Genomic DNA, 19219 nt, shown 5'->3' with positions numbered 1-19219 from the left:
TAACAAAAGGTTTGTGTTCGAAGAAATTTGTAAAATTCAGGAAGAAGTTTGGTGTCATAGAAGAGAGTTGGTGCTGAGGGGAAGTGTTGATGCTGAGGGAAAGTGTTGAAGATCATCTCCAATTGCTCACCAAAAATAATGAATGTTGACAGAGTCTTCAAGTTCTGTTGCGCGCATAGGAAATCTTTTGCTATCTTCAGTTAGAATAAAAAGAGGAAGACCAAGACTTTAGTGGAGTAGTTTTAGAAAATGTTTGTTAAAGTTGTTGCTATTTTTGAGGAGTTTTCTAGTCTATTTAATTGTAATTCATTTCACTCGATTAATCAAGCAAGAAAAGTTAGTTTCAAGTCTCTGGTTTTATTTACAAATCTCTCATGAATATATTAGAAAATTGTGGTGTTCTCTTCATATCCGTTCTCCTAATTCTCTCACTGGGAATTGGATCCGTTCATGGCTCCAATGACAGTGAAAAAAAGGTAAATTACACTCCATATGTATTATTTCTTTCACTAAACCAAGTGATTATTAGTTACTAATCAATCTTTGCTTTGCTTAAATGAATAAATAATAGCTGTACATCGTCTATATGGGAGATGTTCCCAAGATCGGAACATCCACGATGGAAATTCATCGCGAGCTCCTTTATAAAGTGATTGGAGAGTAAGCTCTCTCTCTCTCTCTCTCTCTCTCTCTCTCTCTCTCTCTCTCTCTCTCTCTCTCTCTCTCTCTCTCTCTCCACACACACAGATTGCACGTTTATAATATGTATTCATAGAAGTTTTCAAACTTCGTTTATCTTTGTGGATCCGCTGTTTAATGCCTATTTACATTGGGGTCAACAAGTGAACGGTTTGGATCTTCAAAAAATGTGGGCCCCAATGAATTTGTATTTTTAAAAAATAAATAAAGTAGGGCCCATGTTGTTCAAAGATCTAAACCATTTAGTTCACGAGGCTCACTCTGTCTGGAGATCCAAACCATTCATTTGTTAGGCCTCAACGTAAATGGGTTGTGTCCCAAAAATCATTTCCACAGGATGATTCTAACCCTTCGATTTGTGTACTGATGAAACCATACATAAATCTCGTTGTAGGGTTTGTGGGGTAGTTTAAAGGATGATCCTATGTAACCTTTCGATTTGTAGACCAACAATCCCAACATATCAAAGTCATTGAGACCAAATAAATGGTTTGGATCTTCGAACAAGGTGAATTTTTAAATGAATACCTGTTATTTGGTGTCTGCACATAGGTGCAACTAATTTTTTACAAAATAGAGTGGCACCTACTTTGTTCAAAGATCTGAACCATTTAGTTGGTGGGGCCCAATGTAAATAGGCCAGTATCCCTTCTCTTGTTACATACTTACATATAATAGGTGGGTATACTTTTATAAAAATATAGTGGAGCCCACTTTGTTCGGAGATCGAATCCGTTCATATGTTGATCGAGCCCCAATGTGAGTAAGTCATGCCCCCAAAGTCATATCTATTGGGCCATCGTAACCAACTATAACATATTGAAATCTCTACCGATGGGAAAGTTAGATGTACAGAATTCTCTTGTTTAGATGTTATGTACAACGTGGGCCTCACTTTATTTTTAAAAAAAATACTGGCACTTATGTACAGACTTCTCACAAAACGATTTATTAGAAAATTCATTAAGGCCCACCTTTTTTGAAGATCTAAACCGTTCATTTGTTGAGCCTGAGCGTAAATAAGCATTTCCCAAAAAAATAATCTCCATAGGATGATCATAACTCTTCGATCTTAGAGGTTTATATATGGTGTTGTACGTCCATAGATCGGAGGGTTAGGATCATCCTCTGGACAAGATATTACAGGCAGACCTATTTATGTTAAGGCCAACAAATGAACGGTTTGGATCTTTTAACAAAGAGGCCCAAGTGGGTATTTTTTTTTTGTTTTGTTTAAGTACACTTTATAGGGTGTTTGGTCAGTGTATGTATTTTTTTTAAATACAAACCTTCAAATATTTACTCCATTCAATTGTTCGGCCCCACCAAGGGTGAGAGAGGAGTGCTGTTGGACCCCACCAAGCGTGTGAAGAGTGCTGTTGGGCCCACCAAGGGTATGAGAAGAGAGAGATAGAGAGAGAGGTGGCGGCGGGGGGGGGGGGGGGGGGGGGGGGGTGGGTGGTTTGTGGGAGGGGGTTAGAGACTTAGAGGAGGAAAATTTATATGTACATGCTACAGTAATTTAACTAATGCCCTTGGGGGAAATGACGGCCACTGACGTTGTAATTTCAGAAAGGACTGGTGCAACTTACCACTTTACCAGCATGTGTAAAATGACCATTTTTGCCTCTATGATTTTCCAACTATCAAAACAACTGCACCATTCCTTGCTTTTAAGCCCATATATATGCAACATTGCTCTCATCTTTCTGCATCCCTTTACAGGGAGGAGATTGCTAGAGACGCATTGGTACATAGCTACCAAAAAAGCTTCAATGCATTCGCGGCAAGGCTCCGGCCGGAAGAAGCCACTAAGCTATCGGGTCAGTAAAGATAAAAATTATGAGCACTGGCTGGGTTCTAGTCTGGAAGAAAAATCCTATTTTAGAATTGGGTGAGGACAATTTTTCCTATTTGAACTAATTTAATTGGAATTTGCAGGCATGAATGATGTGGTATCAGTGTTCCCAAGTTCATATCGGAAGCTTCACACCACAAGATCATGGGATTATATCGGGTTTCATCAATCGGTGAAACGAAACCTCCAAGTGGAGAGAGACATCGTTATCGGGATGATGGATACAGGTAATTTCCCTCCAAACCTGGCATTTAACAAATTTGATAAGGGCTGTTGAACTTTCCCGGCGGATGACCAGTGACCCAATGAAACGAAAGAATCGGTTACATTTTTCATATGTTCTCCTCTTATAGATAGGACTGACAAGAGTTAGGGAGAGGTTTCCCTACTCAGGAGTTGCCCTACAGCAGCGGATCTTGCCTCTTAGTAAATTAAGTGGGTATAAGAAGGATAAAAGTAAGATAAAAATACTTTTGTTGAACTCAAATTTTTTATTAAATGAAAGGGGTATAAAAGGGAAAGATGGCCTTTTATGATATAATGAAAGAAACACCCTTATTGTAGAATTCTTGGTTTGGTGCTTTTAGAGCAAAACCAGTTTCAAGAAAATGTCTAATGGTGGGGTTTTCAGGTATTTGGGCTCACGCTCCAAGCTTCCACGACAAAGGGATTGGCCCACCTCCAGCCAAATGGAAGGGCAAATGCGTCAATGAAGGCAACTTCACGGGCTGTAACAAGTGAAAACTCTCTCTCTCTCCGAAATTTTTAACTATGAATTTTACCAAAATCTCTATGATATTCAACTAATTATCGACCATGTATCACTGTCCTCGATTCACAACATTCCTCTGCACTAGGGTGCAACTCAGGTCGGGTCGGGTTGGGTTGAGACCAACCCGAACCTGATCTGAGGAACCATTTACTCAACCCGACCTGACCTGAGTTCCAACCCGGTCTGAACCAAGTAACCCTTCTTTCCAACCCGAACCTGCCCGACCTGAGTCCAACGCCACATGACCCGATTTTTTAAACTTTTGAAATGATAAAAAAATGTTGGGTTTCACTAGGCTTGGGTTGCCTGAGCCCTCAACCCGGATTAGGAAACCCGAACCTGACCCGAACGATACCCAACCCGAGACGGGTTCGGGTTGAACCCAACCTGATTTTAATTTGTGTCTTGGAGAATTAGTGTAGGGAGTACCTCTGTTATTAAGCCAAAGAATTGAGGGCATATAAGTCATTCGGCCTATTTATACATATCTAAAGTGACACTCGATCACGACTCATATCAAGTAATTAGGGATTTACTCATATCATAGTAATTAGGGATTTGCTAAAGACTTTCCCAAAAAGGCATTTTGTGGCTGGCTGTTGCATGATGGAGCAGCAACACAGGCTCACTTTTGAGCAGATTTTGTCTTATTCATTTTATTCATCTGAGGTGGCTGCTCTCTCGTGGAACAGCCAGCAGCGAAATGCATTTATGCAAAAGTCCGTAGCAAATCCCAGTTAATTTGGTCGTGAGGAATGCTAAAATCAGGGGCACCCTTGCGAAAAGCCGAAAACTAGAAGAAAGGGCGTCCACATTGGTGCATGGTATACTGGTGTGTCACAAAAGTGCATTTAATGTTTGACTTTTACATGTTATAAACAAGGGTGTCAGTTTTGGCTTGGGCGGAATCTCACTCGAGCTCAACTTGGTAAAGGCTCGGCTCGAATCCTTAACGAGACGAGACGAGCCGAGCCGGCTCGTTAAGCTATAGCAATAGCTCGGCCGGCTCGGCTCGTCTCGTTAAGGATTCGAGCCGAGCCTTAGATCTAAGCTTAGAACACTTTCCTAATTCGTGGCTATAGCTTAAGAACACTTTCCTCATATATATATATATATATATATATATATATATATATATATATATATATATATTGGAAAATGATTGTGAGCTTGAAGCTCATATAGCTTATATGAGCTTGAGGGCCCAAACACATGGGTCCCACATTTTTTGTGGTGATCCAAGCCATTCATTTGCAATGCCCCATCATAAATAGGGTGTGTACCAAAAATCAGCTCCATTGGATCATTCTAACCCGTCCAAAAGCAGAGGGCAAAAATAGGCAGATTTGTGGCAAACAGTGTCTGTCTATTTTGCCCTTCACTTTTGGATGGGTTAGGATGATCCTATGGAGCTGATTTTTTGTAGACATGCTATCTATGTAAGGACCTTTCAAATGAATGCAATATATTCACACAATCACACTCCATTAGATCATCCTAACAATGTGGGCCCACATGTGTTTGGGCCCTCAAGCTCATATAAGCAATATGAGCTTCAAGCTCACAATCATTTTCCTCATATATATATATATATATATATATATATATATATATATATATATATATATATATATATAGAGAGAGAGAGAGAGAGAGAGAGAGAGAGAGAGAGAGAGAGAGAGAGAGATGAGGGGGTGCGATTGTGTGAATATATCATTGCCCTTTATATAATACCCACAAATTAGGGTTTCAAAGGGGCTTGAAGCCTGATTTTTCGTTAAAATTAAAAAAACAGAGAGAAGAGATGGTGGAGTTCGGTAAGGCTCGCGAGCTTAGCCGAGCCGAGTTCGAGCCTGGTTCGAGCCCGAGCCCAGGTATTGAGCTTAACGAGCCGAGTTACGCCAAGCTCGGCTCATTTACACCCCCTAGTTAAAAATGCACTTTGGTCGCGTTCCACCACTGGGGGCACCCCTTTCATCTGGTTATTGCACGGGCACCCTTGTGTTTAGCATTCCTCATAAGTCAGTAACCTAAAAAAAGGCTACTAATATTAACATCACCACGTTTTGATAATTACACTACCTGATCTTGTCTTTTATTATTTAACCAACTGCAAAAGGTTAATACAATTCCCAAAAGCAACTAGAAGCTAATTAAAAAAGAAAAGACAAAGTGCGTTAGTGCAATTATCAAAAAATGATATTGCAAATATCAGTGGCCAAAAAAAGATAAAAATATAGACTAGTGATGTTGGCAGCATCATGTTTAGATAATTCCACTAACCCATCTTGTCTTTTTCTTTTTAATTGACTTTTGAGAACTTGGGAACTGTGAATAAATTAACTTTGATGCCGGTTTAAATAATAAAAGACAAGCTGAGTTTTTGCAATTATCACAACATGGTAGTGCCAATATGAGTAGCCAAAATTTAGCAAGGAAAATAAGTAGGGAGATTCACATATGTGCATATTGTTCTTTCTAACGTGTGGGCATGCAGCAAGATCATCGGTGCGAAGTACTTCAGGATGAATCCAATGCCTCCTCCCTCCGACGAAAAATCTCCGGCCGACATAGAGGGTCACGGCACACACACAGCTTCAACTGCAGCTGGGGCTACGGCTCATGGTGCAAGTTTCTATGGGCTAGCCAAAGGGACGGCACGTGGGGCCGTGCCTTCGGCCCGAATCGCCATGTACAAGGTGTGTTGGTCCGGTGAGGGTTGTTATGATGCTGATATTTTAGCCGGGTTTGATGAAGCCATTGCCGATGGGGTAGACCTAATTTCATGCTCCCTTGGGGGGTTTGCGCCTAATTACTTCGAAGATCCGATCGCCATCGGAGCATTCCATGCCATGCGAAAGGGGATCATCACATCTACCTCCGCAGGTAACGATGGGCCCTTTTCTGCATCTGTAGTGAACACCGCTCCCTGGTTGATTACGGTTGGAGCCACTACCATGGATCGGCAATTCAAGACGAAAATTAGATTGGGCAACGGCATGAAGCTATTGGTGAGCATTTTATTTTTCCTTTTTATTTTTCTATATTTTATTTTTTATTTTTGAATGTTGGAAAATTTATTGAAGCAAACAGAGTAGAAACAAACTGACTGGGAAGGTCGGGGAAAGAAATAGAAACAGCTAGTGAGGAGTACTGCATACAATGATCATAGACCCACAGATAAATTAAATTATCTGCCAGTATAGGTTTTACCAGTGCTATACTGGCAGTTTTGGTTTTATGTTGGTTAATAATTGCCATCCTTTTCTTTTACTATCGAAACATCCATTGTCTTTTCTTTTTTTATAATTCTAAAGCTAATATGATTTTTCTCGTGAAATGATAGGGAACATCCATCAATACATTTTCACCAAAAAAGCAAATTTATCCTCTTATTCGCGGAGCCGATGCTGCAAATCGCTCGGCAGTAGATGGAAATCCCAGGTAAGAAAATTCCATGACTTCTTTAATTTTCACCCACCTATTTTGATAGTGGTACTCCTTTTTTTTTATTTTATGTAATTTGATTTTCCCTTAGGCCATGTTTGGCAACCATGATTTTTTTTCATGGAATATTAGCTTATTAAGTTTTGAGAGATGGGTAGATGTTGAGAAAGTAAAGGCAAAACGGAAACCGCATTTAGGATTGGGAAATGATTTCTGTGCTCCAATGTTTTGATAAACATGCGCTCCAACTTCTGTCGTGTAGTATTTATAGGGCTGTCAGAGGAATATTGCGGAACTCAAAAAGCTCTTAAAGCTCCTAAATACTACACGACAAACATGTGGAGTGCATGTTTATCAAAACCGAGGAGCGCTGAAGTCATTTCCCTTATGATTTAGGAAAACCCAAGTATAAAAACAAGATGCTTTTCTCATATGGGAGTGTGCAGCAAACGTGAGAGAGATATATGAGAGAGAAGGTGAGCGAAGGAGAAAGAGGGTTTCTTAGGGGCTTTCTCATGGGTTAATCTCGTTGTACGGTCCTTGGATGGGAGAAGCAAAGAAAGGGTTGTGGGTTTGTGAGTTTTATGTTAAATCTATTGTAATTCTTGTATATTGTTTTTCTTATAGCGGAAGATCGTGTTTCTTGCCCGTGGATGTAGGCTTGGCTGAACCACGTAAAATCTTGTGGCTTGTTTTCTTATTTTAATTTTTTGTTAATTTGTGCACAATCGGATCGAATTTGCAAGGCAGATTTTCTTAAGAGTAGAGAGAGTAAGAGAGGGAGAGATTTGAGAGGGCATGAGTGAGGAGATGATGCCAAGTAGCTGGGAAAAAAAGAGGAAAACAAGGACTCTATTTTGATTAGGGTTTTTATGTTCCCTGTTTTTCAGCCACTTCTAAGGTTCTCCTCACTCATGTTCTCTCAATACTCTCCCTCTCCCACCCCTTGATAAACTAATATTCCATAAAAAAAGCTATCATGGCCACCAAATATGACCATTTCATTGCTTATTTTTCAAACTGTCAACATGCCAGTTCCAACTGAACCGGGTAGAAGCTGTGTCCCAGGTCTGGTTTCAACTAAAAAATGAGTTTGAAATTAGAAAAAAGAAATATATATACTTTGATTATATATTTACGCAACTTGGCTTTATTTCCAAGAAATTTTTTTATTTGAAAACCTTTTTCTTTATAACTCATGTTTTGATTTGATTAAGTGGGGCTTAACACTTTGCCCAAGCATAGCATGGTGGGGGGCCACTATTTTACAGTTGCTCGGGTGGGCTCACTATTTTATACCTCATGCTATGATGGGTGGGGCATAACACTTTATAATGATATCTAGAATGGGTGGGGTACGTCCACCATTCTACACCTCATGTTATGATGTGGTGGGCCCACATCTCCATCCAAACCCATGCATAGGGTGGGGTCTACCGTTTACATCTCATATTCTTGATGAGATGGGGGCCAAATTTTTACACCTCATGTTTTTTTGTGGGATGGGGCCTGCCCTTTTACACCTCAAGTTTTGGTGGGTGGGGCCCTACCATCTTTACCCTAACTTATGCGTAGGGCATGGGCCACCATGTTACCCCTAATGTTATTGATGATGTGGGGTCCACCATCTCTATCCCAACCTATCCATTAGGTTGGGTCCTACCATTTTAAACCCCCTGTTTTGATGGTGTGGGACAATCATTTTACATCACACGTGCATGTGTTGAAGCTGTTTTTTTTTTGTCTGAAGTATGTGCGAGTATGGGACTCTGGACAAGAACAAGGTGAAGGGAAAAATCGTATACTGCGAGCCTGGGGGTGTACTTCAAGATGAGAGTATTAGAGATTCTGGAGGCGCAGGGGCGATCATACCCTACAGCTTCAACGATGAAGTTGCTTCCACCTTCGTCTTACCATTAGCTGTAGTCTCTCCTCAGGAAGCCCAAATCATCTCCAGCTACATTAACTCTTCCAGGTCTCTCTCTCTCTCTCACACACACTCTCTCACTCTAGAAATTTACTTCGAGAAATTTCGTTGATGTTTAACTTCTACAATCACTTGAATGGGTGGTCACCTTATATAAATACTCAGGCTCCATTTCTTTTGACGTAAAAATTACGTTCACTTTTACAACATAAAACAAATTTTACTTCTATTTTTACGTCGAAAGAAACGGAGCCTTAGGAGCCGTTTGGATACGCAGATTTTAGAATCCAAGTTTTTAGCTTGAAAACAGTGTAAAAGAGAGTTCATGGTCAAGGTGTTGTATGCTGTCCTGACAACTTTTATTGGATTTTAAGTGAGAAATTCATGTTTTAAAATTCTCTCCCACATTATGAGGTAAAACCTAGAAATATAGGAGGATCTGCTACTCTTTTGCTGACGGAAAAAGGGAGAGAAGTAAAAAACGAGTCAAAAACGACAGCTGATCCGCTTCTTCTCTTGTCTCTTAGCTACAATTTTGAAGAAATCCTAGATTCTAAAATCCGCATATCCAAACGGCCCCTTAATGTATGAAACAAACGGAGAGGAAAAGAAGAAAAGAAAAAGGGAATTGGTATTTACATTCCCTTTTGCTTCTCTTTTCCTGAAAATAAAGAAAAAGAGAAATAAAAAGTGTAAATGCAGTCATTTTCGGGAAAGATAAATCATAGGAGGTGGAAAAGGGGGGAAATGGATGGAAATGTCATTTCATGGGTAAAAAGGAGAGGAATTGAAGTTTTTGCATGGGATGCTTTGCAGAAATCCTGAAGCTGTTATATACAAGTCCCGTACTATACCCAACAAAAACGCCCCGTTTGTAGCTTCCTTCTCTTCTCGAGGCCCCAGCTCGGATCCCTTTATCCTAAAGGCAACTCTCTCTCTCTCTCTCTCTCTCTAATATGCGATGAAAGTTTTTTCCACGGGAGAACACTTTTAAAATGGGATTCTATTTGGAAAATCAAAAAAGATAGACATAACTGTTGATTTGACCTTCTTAAAGGTGCATTTATTGCTTTTATAGGGATTTGAACTTGCTTCATTTGTCTTTTAGTGCACGTGGTTCCATTGATTGATGCCCCTTTTTTTTTTCCCAAAACGGATCCCCGTTTTCCTAGCAAATCTCTTTTCATTGCGTATTGGTTTATCAAGAGGTGGAAGCATAGTTAGCAATTAGCATTTCATATTTTTTTAAAGGGCGATGATATTTTCACTCCCCCTGCATTACGTGCATTCATTGAGTATTCCTATTTTTTAACTACGTTTTATTAAAGTAATACCATATTAAATTCGAATTTTTCGCATCCCGTTTCTTCACTGAAACATGCTTTGCTAACTCCTGGTTGGGAGAGGGGCTAGGAATTAAGGTAACAGGAGGGAGAGAATTGAAAGGGCCATGAGAGAGGAGAGGATTCGAAGTGGCTGAAAATAAGGAAAAGAAAATGTCTACACAAAATAGAGTTTTTATTTTTCTTTATTTTCAGCCACTTGGTGCCATGGCCCTCTCAATTTTTTCCTTACTCTCTCCCTATCCCTCTCTCAACACTTGGTAAGCTAATATTCCATGAGAAGAAAAAATCATGATTGCCAACATGTATGGATGTAGTGTATAAATTTTGTGATTAAGAGATTTTAATCTTGATCTACATGCAGCCGGATATAACTGCACCGGGAGTGGACATCTTGGCCGCTTATACAGAGTTGGCATCGGTGACTGGCACAGAAGGTGACAATAGAATTTTGAGTTACAACATACTCACAGGGACATCTATGGCTTGCCCTCATGTCACCGGAGCCGCTGCCTACGTCAAGTCCATCCATCCTCATTGGTCTCCAGCTGCAATCAAGTCGGCCCTCATTACAACTGGTAAGACTCTGTAAAATTCTAAATCATCATCCAATGCAACTCATATGATTGTTATTATGATAAAATGTCTAAGGCCATGTTTGGCAGCGATGAAATTTTTTTCCCATGAAATATTGGATTATCAAGTAGTGGGAGAGGGGCATGGAGGGTGGGCGAAGGAGAGGACCAACTCTCCCTATATACCCCTCTTTCAACACTTGGTAAACGAATATTTCATGAAAAAAAACAAAACAAATTCATGGTTGCGAGACATGGTGTAAATGTAAAATTTCTCAACCATTGAAAAGTTATATATATTTGAAATCAGTGTAAAAATTTACAATTAGACAAATGATTTTGGGGGTCAATTTTCATTTACTCGGTGCCTATAGAAGAAAGAAAGAACAACCAAGAGGTACAAGCTGCAAAGGGCAAATGTAATCAAATAGCTACCAGCTATGAGTTAACTCCGGCCAGAGCAGGGGCACCCTTTAGTTTAGCATTCCTCATACATACGATTTCCTAGAAAGAATTTTACGGTTTCCAAAGATGTAAGCTAATGTGTAGTAATTGAGAAACAACCAATCACTCCCAAAGCTTAAGCTGGTAGAGATGTTGTCGTTTAATCATTTATATTTCAACACTCTCCTCACGTGTCGCCCCTCTTTTTTTTGGGTTGGCCACGTGCCTATGTGACCCCTCTTTTGGGCTGACCTTATATGTGGATTTTTAATATCAAGGAGTTGTTGGGTTTTGAACCCAGGACTTGCCGTGAGGCAATAGCTCTGATACCATGTCAAACAACCAATTACTCCAAAAGTTTAAGCTGTTAGAGATGGTGTTATTTAATCATTTATACTTCAACAGTAATCATTCGTTATGTTTTTTTTTTTTTTTTCAGCTAATCACTTTAAAGACAAGACCAACACGAGTGTTGGAGAGTTTGGATATGGCGCAGGGCAGGTGGACCCTGCCAGGGCCGCAGACCCAGGCCTGGTCTACGACATGAACGAGCTCTCCTACATTGGCTTCTTATGCAAGGAGGGGGTGAATAGCTCCCTTCTCAAGAAGATGACAGGAGGGGAGCATATAGAATGCTCCGATCTCCCTCGACCTCTTGGACACGATGGCCTCAACTATCCTTCCATGCAAGTCCAAGTGCCGGATGAAAAACACCGTGCTGCCGCCATTTTCCGGCGAAGGGTGACCAATGTAGGGACGCCAAAGTCGGTCTACAAGGCAATCATCAAATCTCCAAAGGGTCTTTCAATAACGGTCACCCCCGATACATTAAGGTTCAACAAATTAGGTCAGCAGATATCGTTTAAGGTGGTGATCAAAGGCGAACCACTTGGAAAGGAGGAGATGAAATCCGGATCACTCATTTGGAGTGACTCTAGACACAAGGTCAGGAGCCCCATTGTACTCTATCGGTCGCATAACTTTGGTGCTCAGAAATAAGATTTTCATTAATCTTGATTGATTTGCAATTGAATCCTAATTAGTGTTTATATAGAACATTCAAGAGGCGATCACCCACAGCCAAGTTTAATTTAGAAGGTATTTTAACATTTTTTTTACTGCTGAAGTGTTATTTTTTCGTAAACTTCACCCCATGTGTAATGTATCATATGCACCGTTTGAATTTCATAGAATAAGATTTACAAGGGTTATCAGTGGGTCTCTTTACGTTTTAAGCTAGAATCTATATGAAAGAGCGTCAATCCCAAACCTCTCTGATTGGGAAGAACAAAATGGTTTACACGGCCACATACATATAATTTCTCCCCATTATAGAGCCTGGCAAATCCCTTCATTTTTAAGTCATTATCATTACTTGGGTCAGTGTAACTCATTATTATAGCTAATTTCTAACTAAATTAGCTATCCTTGTTTGGGTGCAAATATCAATTTTAGGGGGCTCATCAACAGCATGAGGATGAACTAATGAATGAGAACTACAACCCATAACGTCACTTTCTCGGTCAATAGTAAATCGCAATTTTGGGTCCCACATGAGGGCATGAATGTGAAATCAAGACTATTGATCTTGTAGGACATCATGATTTCAGTTCCATCCTAAGTGGGCATCCAAAAATTAGAGAACTCATCACCTCGACCAATTCACCCTCAATGAAAGTGAAGAAGTAAAAGGCAAGACTCGTGGAAAAGAAATAGGTGAATCGAAGAATCAAGGAACAAAAAAAACAAGTACAAGGAACCAAGTAAAACAAGTGTAGAGAAGACTTACATTGGATGGAAGAATAAGCATTCTACACAGCTCCTACACTAACATATCAGCAACAATTTCATCAACCAATAAACCCAATATCCCCCTCTCAATTTCTATTCCTGTTTCAAACACTTCTGTTTCAAAGTCAATCCACCTCCCCAACTGACTGCTCATGTCCTTCTCTACAAGCTCATCTACCATCCAGTCTCCCATACTTCTCCAACCCAAAATCTCCTTATAAACTTCATCTGCCAACCCCTCCTTTCTTACTACTGTCACCCCTTTAGACCATGTTCTGTAACCCCCCCTGATGTACAAACTACATTTCAAATCCAAGCATTCATTCACACAATCAAACAACGCCTTCCTCCTTAACCTACAATCCTTGTCCTCTGCCTCACTTCTCGACCCGGGTCTTTTCTTTTCTAACCTGTCAAAGAGAAGGGGATCTATGATCTCGTGGGCATGACCCAATGGGAAGTCCTTGAGCATCACTTCAGCAGTGGATAGTATCTCTCTCACATACTCAATTTCCTGCTTGTCTGATCTTATATGACTTCCTTCCAGGTTGATTTCTCCTACCTTTTCTCTGTCCAGAGTCCTAGTAAACGCGGACGAGGCTGAATCAGATAATTCCATCTCAGTTTCCACTGGTGGGATTTTCTTTTGACAGTTCAAACCAACAATCATTTGAGCTTTAACTGATGGACACGGCTTGCTTCCTGGAAACATGAGGTGCAATTTTTGACATTCATTAAGCAAAAACTTCAATTTTCAAGGGGTTAAAAACACCCAAATCCGAAAAATAGGGAACTTGCTTAAAAGCATTTATGTTTACCACTGTCCAAACTCTCTGAAGAGTTGCAACTTTCATTTGAGAAAGAGGCTTCAAGAATTGAGACCGGACTGGGATGTTGACAGTCGAGTTCCTTTAGGGCACCACTGCTTCTACTACAATCAACAATTCCTCCAACTCCCTGAAAATGAAAACAACATTGAAATAGAATGTCAGAACTTCTTGCTTTGATTATGCAAATATTGCATCTGGCAAGAAACTCTAATGATGTCAGCAGCAGTAATTCCAATGCAGAACAAATGCATTGCTGAATATCAAAGAAAATTTTCATACAAAAAGGACCAAGAAATCATATTACAATGAAAACCAAATCTTAATAAGTGAGCTTCAACTCTAAACCATTTTTAACCAAAAGGATTCATGCAAAACAAACATTCTTGTAAACACATTTACATGTGGGAGAATTGATGGACATTTATAACATATGAAGTGAAACATGCATTGATAATATATAGCATGATTTGGGTAAGGATTGCCTTAAGAAAAATCTTTACAGATTGACTTAAGCAATCGTTATCCAAAACATGCCATATCCAAAGCAGAAATAGAGTCTCTATAGCGGAAGGATTGGGAGCGACCAGAGGATTGGAACCCTAGCAGATGCAACTAGTAGGTTATTGATTCAGATTATTTCTAGGATAATACAGATATAATAACTAGCTTAGATGCCAGTTGTTTAGATTGATACATTAAACTTTCAGGGTTGATCAAATTTCAGAAATAGATTTTGGAATTGCTATCAAGGTTAGTTAACTAGTTTCAATATCAGTATTAATTTCTAGAATTTTCTAGGCAATCGTGATAATGTTCAAGAATTCTCATGTCCTCAATCACCTGCGCAAAATAACCATGCTGAGAAAGAAGAACTATCATCTCATGAAACAGTCAAAGCACTAATGGTCAAAAGTAAGTTTCTTCGTAGGTTGTGTACTTGCGGCATTGTCACAATGATTTATCTGATTAAGCATCTGCCAATTCCAGAGCTTTGAAGATTTCTACTGCATCATAAACTCTAAGGTTGTCTACTTGTTCACTCAAATTCTTGAATTTTTGGCTGTGTTCTGTCAACATATTGGTAGATCATTGCAACTAGGTTCACAGCCATAGTGCACACGTGTCCTTTATTCTGGCTACAATGCTTCTTGCAATGGGGCATAGAAGTTCTTCCTACCCTTCCCTCTATAACATGTTAAATTTAATAACTCATTTTTTGCCCCTCAATTTTCTACAACAACCTCACTAGAAAAGAAAGGAGAACATAGTTTACTTCAAGAACCTTTTTTTAATGGCTGCTTGAAGAACCTTTTAACATTCAATAATAGCTTCACCCTTTATCCAGCGGACAAGTCTATAGTGTGAAATTGTAAAGTGACCTGCGATTCTCAACTAAACTACAAAGTACAAACAAAGCAGATCAAATTTAGAAGGGTTCTGAATCAACTCTCTTCTTGGGAAATTTATTTGCTTACTTATGCGATGGATTGTAGTACCAAATTATACACACATACAATCAGATGACCAAAAGAGAAAGAGCCAAGAACATGGATAATTTTAGTGAGCAGAGCATGACTGTCAAGATTATAATACTTATTTAGCAAGTGCAAAACCAATTAACAGTATCAATCTCAGAATCATAGGTACCCACTTAGAAAAAGACAAAAGAATATAAAAATGACATATGAGAAGTATAGATAAATATTACATACCTCAAACTTTAGGTCCACTTTGAGAGTCTGACCATTAGTAGAAGAGCAGCCAGAATCAGATCCAAAACCCATTTTTTCTGTCTGAGGCACAGGTTGGGGCATCTTTTCAAATTCCTTTGGATTGGTACTAACAGTATTAAGGGCCGTTACCAAATCTTGCAGAACAGATGCAGGTGAATTAATCGTCCCTGATTTGAACGAGCTACAGAAGGTCAATTCTTTCAGTTTCTGTTCCAAAAGATAACTCAAAGCATCACCACCTATCACATTCAAGCCCAGAGATGACATGTTTTTAAGTTTTGCACCTATGGCAGTTCTTTCACTATGAGAATCTACATAACAAATATTCTCCCTTTTCTCCACCATCCGATTAGAGGACTGAGATCTAGATATGGGTTTAATCATGGGAGATGTGAATGTAAAAGAAACAACATCCATGCCTTTTCTTTTGTGATCTTCTTTCCAAGTCCTGTGCTCACTAATCCCCACATGGGATTGGAGAATTTTCTCATTCCTGTCCACAAAAGCAGTATTAATAAACCCACTTTTCTCCGATTGGAATCCCCCATCTACCGCTCGCTTTTTCTGAGATAAATTCTTTGTTCTTGATGATGGGACTTCCTTTTCAAGATCCATTATCTCTAAAGTTTCCTTCTTAGGTCCAACCTTGGAGTTTCCCAAAACATTGCTTAAGGATTTATTCCGTCCAAACGAAGCATTCCCAGACACAACTTTTCTGCAATGCTGGTTTGAAAGTGAAGGATTTGAGGGTAATTTGCTTTTATTTGCTGGACAATTTTGTTTCTGATTATTCTGGCTGAGCACGCCAGAAGCACGGGCTGTAGAATATTTAGTCTGCTTATTCTTTAGAGCGTTTGATGGGTTCTTGAGTGGCTGCTTTGGTTTAGATACATCTCCGTCCTTTCGAGTCACTAAGCTCTTCCTACTAGAGCTTAAGCCCTCCCTTCTCTGAACATTGACCTTAGCTTGGATGGCAAGGGAGATGGATTTTCCCTTATTCTTTGAACCAACGGAATTAGTTTCTTCCAAATCAGAAGAAGCCCTGAAATTTGACGTATCATCTGAACCATTCCAGCTCTTGTTCAACGACTGTCCTTTAAGATATTTCACAGCATTGGACTCAATGGGCCTTCTACACACTTCCGGAAGCCTCAATGGTGTCTGAGAGGCTGCCGTATTCTCCTTCAAATCTTGAACTTTAATGGGAACTGAAGAGGACCCAAGTGACGGGAATTTTCCCTTTGAACCAGCTTGAAGTCGAGGCTCTAGAATCTTTGCAGCTGTCTCCATTAAGTGAGTTGCATTCTTCTCTGAAATGAACCTAGGTTTCTTAATTGGAGAAAAAAGCTTATGATGTGTAATTGGATGAGACTTGGCTGATTTTGGAGGCAATGTTTCAGTACGGAACCTCTCAATATGCCTGTTGTTTTCCAACTTCTGAGGCATGGGTTCTACAGTTTTCTTACAAAAGCCATCGACATTACTGGAGGGGTTGATGGAACCCGGATTTTGATATTCATTAAGGAATTCAGAAGTTTTCCTCTGGTAATGAGTACCATGAAGAGATGCCGCCAATTCAATAAATGGGGTGGCATATGGCTCAGTAACACTTGATGTAGGCAAGGAATCCAAGCCCATGAGCCTGGCAACTACACTAGGAGCCTTAATTCCATTTCCTTCATCATCTGTCAATGAAGAAGCACAACTATAAACGCTACTTTCATTGGCACTTGACACTCCTAGACTCTCATCAGCCTGGATCTGGAACAAGCAGAGAAGGAGAAAGAAACAACTCAGATTTAATCACTGAATCAGATCAAGAAACTACAGGCCTGTTTGCTTAAGATTATGACAAACTATTGTGAGTGCCATACCGATTATTGAACTTAAAATTATGTTTAAATTTGAATCAACAATCGGTTTGGGGCACTCACAATAGGTTGTCATAATCTTAAACGAACCGTACCTAAGAAAATGAAAGACTACCCAAACACTCACTAGAGGAACCCGTGTCATTGGAAAATTGGCACCCCTTCTCTTTCCCTGCTTTGATCCCTCTACAGAGAAATGAACAGGTAAAAAAACAAACTACATAAGTTAAACAGGCAAAACAATGAGACAATGAGTACCAAAGTATAATTAGCGTAGAACTTCTACGAAAGCAGGAAAAAAAGTAGTTTGAAAGTCGAATTACATGAATGGTAAATTCAGGGGAAAAAAAAGAAGAAAACTTCACATGGTGTCTTTATAATATCTGAATACAACACAGAAACATACCAGGTAAATCAAAGTTGTTGGAGAATAACTTCTTCCGCGATTTCCCATTCCAATCAAACAGATGAAGGAAACCACCAACATAACGTCCCCCGCCCTTTGAACCTTGCTTTTCTACCCCCATTTTCTAAAACCCAGATCACACAGCATAGAAAAACACCATGATGTTCCAATGAGTTACTAGAAATTCTGCATTGCAACAGACAGATATTAGGCCATGTTTGGATTGGAAGAAAAACATTTCTGACGAAAAAAAAAGTAGAAAATTTTAGAAATATTTTTCCTTTCCTAACTTTTCTACAAAATTCCAGCAATCCAAAAAGGGGCTTTTAAAGAACCCATAAATTCATCAAGCTACACATCATTTATTTCAAACACATTGCTCACATTTGACAAAAAGCTGAAGGAAAAATAACTTCAATCAGCTGAAATTCGTTGACCAAAACTGAAAATTTAACTAAATTAATAACTTAAATCAAAACTAAACTAAGAACTTAAAGTCTTCAACCAACTAAATCCATCCACCAAAGCATATAAAAAAAATTCACTAAAAACCCTCATTCCCAAACAAAGAGAAGAAAGAACATACATGAGATCGGAAACAAGAACTTACAAAGAGAAAAATTCCCCCCTCCCCTCTCATGGTAGAAAGGATCACGACCTAATGCATTGTAGCATCAAATGCCAGCCAAAACTAGGGTTAGGGTTTTGAAAAGAAACAACGAAAGAACTGTAGAGAGAGAGAGAGAGAGAGAGAGAGAGAGAGAGAGAGGCATTGAAAGCTCTAAGGTAAAAAGGAATTGGATGGGTCGTTCTCGAGATATAAATGGAGAAGGAGACAGATTTTCGCCCATTAAATTTTTTTTTTTAAAAGATCAAAATATTATTAGAAATTTGAGGAAAGCTTGGAAAATAATAATTTTAACGTCTCTCAAAGCTCAGGCCGGAGAGATAGGAGATTTCAAATTTCTAAATAGGTGGATTAGCCATAAGTCAAAAGGGTGCGTACCGTAAACTCGGGCGTATTTTAGCAAGTACCACGTGGTTTACTACTTTACTCTATCATACTTCTTATAATAATATGGTTTTCTTTTGGTCGATGACAAATTGGCACCTCCTGAAGGATAATTCGCACTACTAGAGTTTGTGGGTAGGTGGGTGTAGATCTGGCAAAAAGTGACCCGGACCTGCGGGTCCATCCGGCCGGCCCGTACCGCCCGTAAATTACGGGCCGGGTCACTAATCAATGACCCGTTTGAAATTGACCCGCGTGTCCACCCGGCCCGTCAAAACTGGGCTGGGCCCGGTGGCCCCGTGGGTGCCTGTACAGAAGTGCAAAAGGTTTTATGTTGGCACCTTTTGGCCCTTTTTCTGTAATTGTCATAATTTTTGCTTGGCAAATACCTAATCGTTGAACTCTTGTTCACCAGAGTTGTAGATGTATGGCATTCTATGTAGATGCTCTGTGGGTTTGGATCTTCTCGTCCAAATCTTAGTGGCCGCTTTGATTCCCAAGATTTGCAGTG

General features: G+C 39.6%; 2 protein-coding genes across 3 annotated transcripts; one reads left to right on the top strand and one right to left on the bottom strand.

The window, feature by feature from the left end:
- Nucleotides 1–317: 317 nt before the first annotated feature.
- XSP1 (xylem serine peptidase 1) lies at nt 318–12288 on the top strand. Its single transcript, XM_077384703.1, has 11 exons — nt 318–476; nt 572–660; nt 2425–2522; nt 2641–2784; nt 3189–3294; nt 5827–6340; nt 6676–6773; nt 8527–8751; nt 9520–9628; nt 10411–10624; nt 11505–12288. Exons 1-11 carry the CDS (start codon nt 375–377, stop codon nt 12062–12064), a joined length of 2259 nt encoding a protein of 752 aa, XP_077240818.1. The 5' UTR covers nt 318–374; the 3' UTR covers nt 12065–12288.
- On the bottom strand, nt 10362–18624 carry LOC143881565 (uncharacterized). Of its 2 annotated transcripts, none has more exons than XM_077384702.1 (7): nt 18283–18624; nt 17697–17882; nt 17418–17476; nt 15399–17180; nt 13675–13813; nt 12855–13558; nt 10362–10632 (listed from the first exon to the last, which is right to left on the bottom strand). In XM_077384702.1, exons 2-6 carry the CDS (start codon nt 17815–17817, stop codon nt 12888–12890), a joined length of 2772 nt encoding a protein of 923 aa, XP_077240817.1. In that variant the 5' UTR covers nt 17818–17882; nt 18283–18624; the 3' UTR covers nt 10362–10632; nt 12855–12887. The 2 variants fall into 2 exon arrangements, with proteins under 2 accessions (XP_077240817.1, XP_077240816.1); XM_077384701.1 differs by having other exon boundaries at nt 18307–18624.
- Between the last annotated feature and the right edge of the window lie 595 nt (nt 18625–19219).

This window comes from Tasmannia lanceolata, unplaced genomic scaffold, assembly GCF_043159265.1.
Source record: "Tasmannia lanceolata isolate RefF3 unplaced genomic scaffold, GAP_Taslan_0.1 ptg000007l, whole genome shotgun sequence".
NCBI classification, from domain to species: Eukaryota; Viridiplantae; Streptophyta; class Magnoliopsida; order Canellales; family Winteraceae; genus Tasmannia; species Tasmannia lanceolata.
The sequence above is the reverse complement of the archived record's forward strand: the minus strand, read 5'-3'. Positions and strand labels throughout refer to the sequence as shown.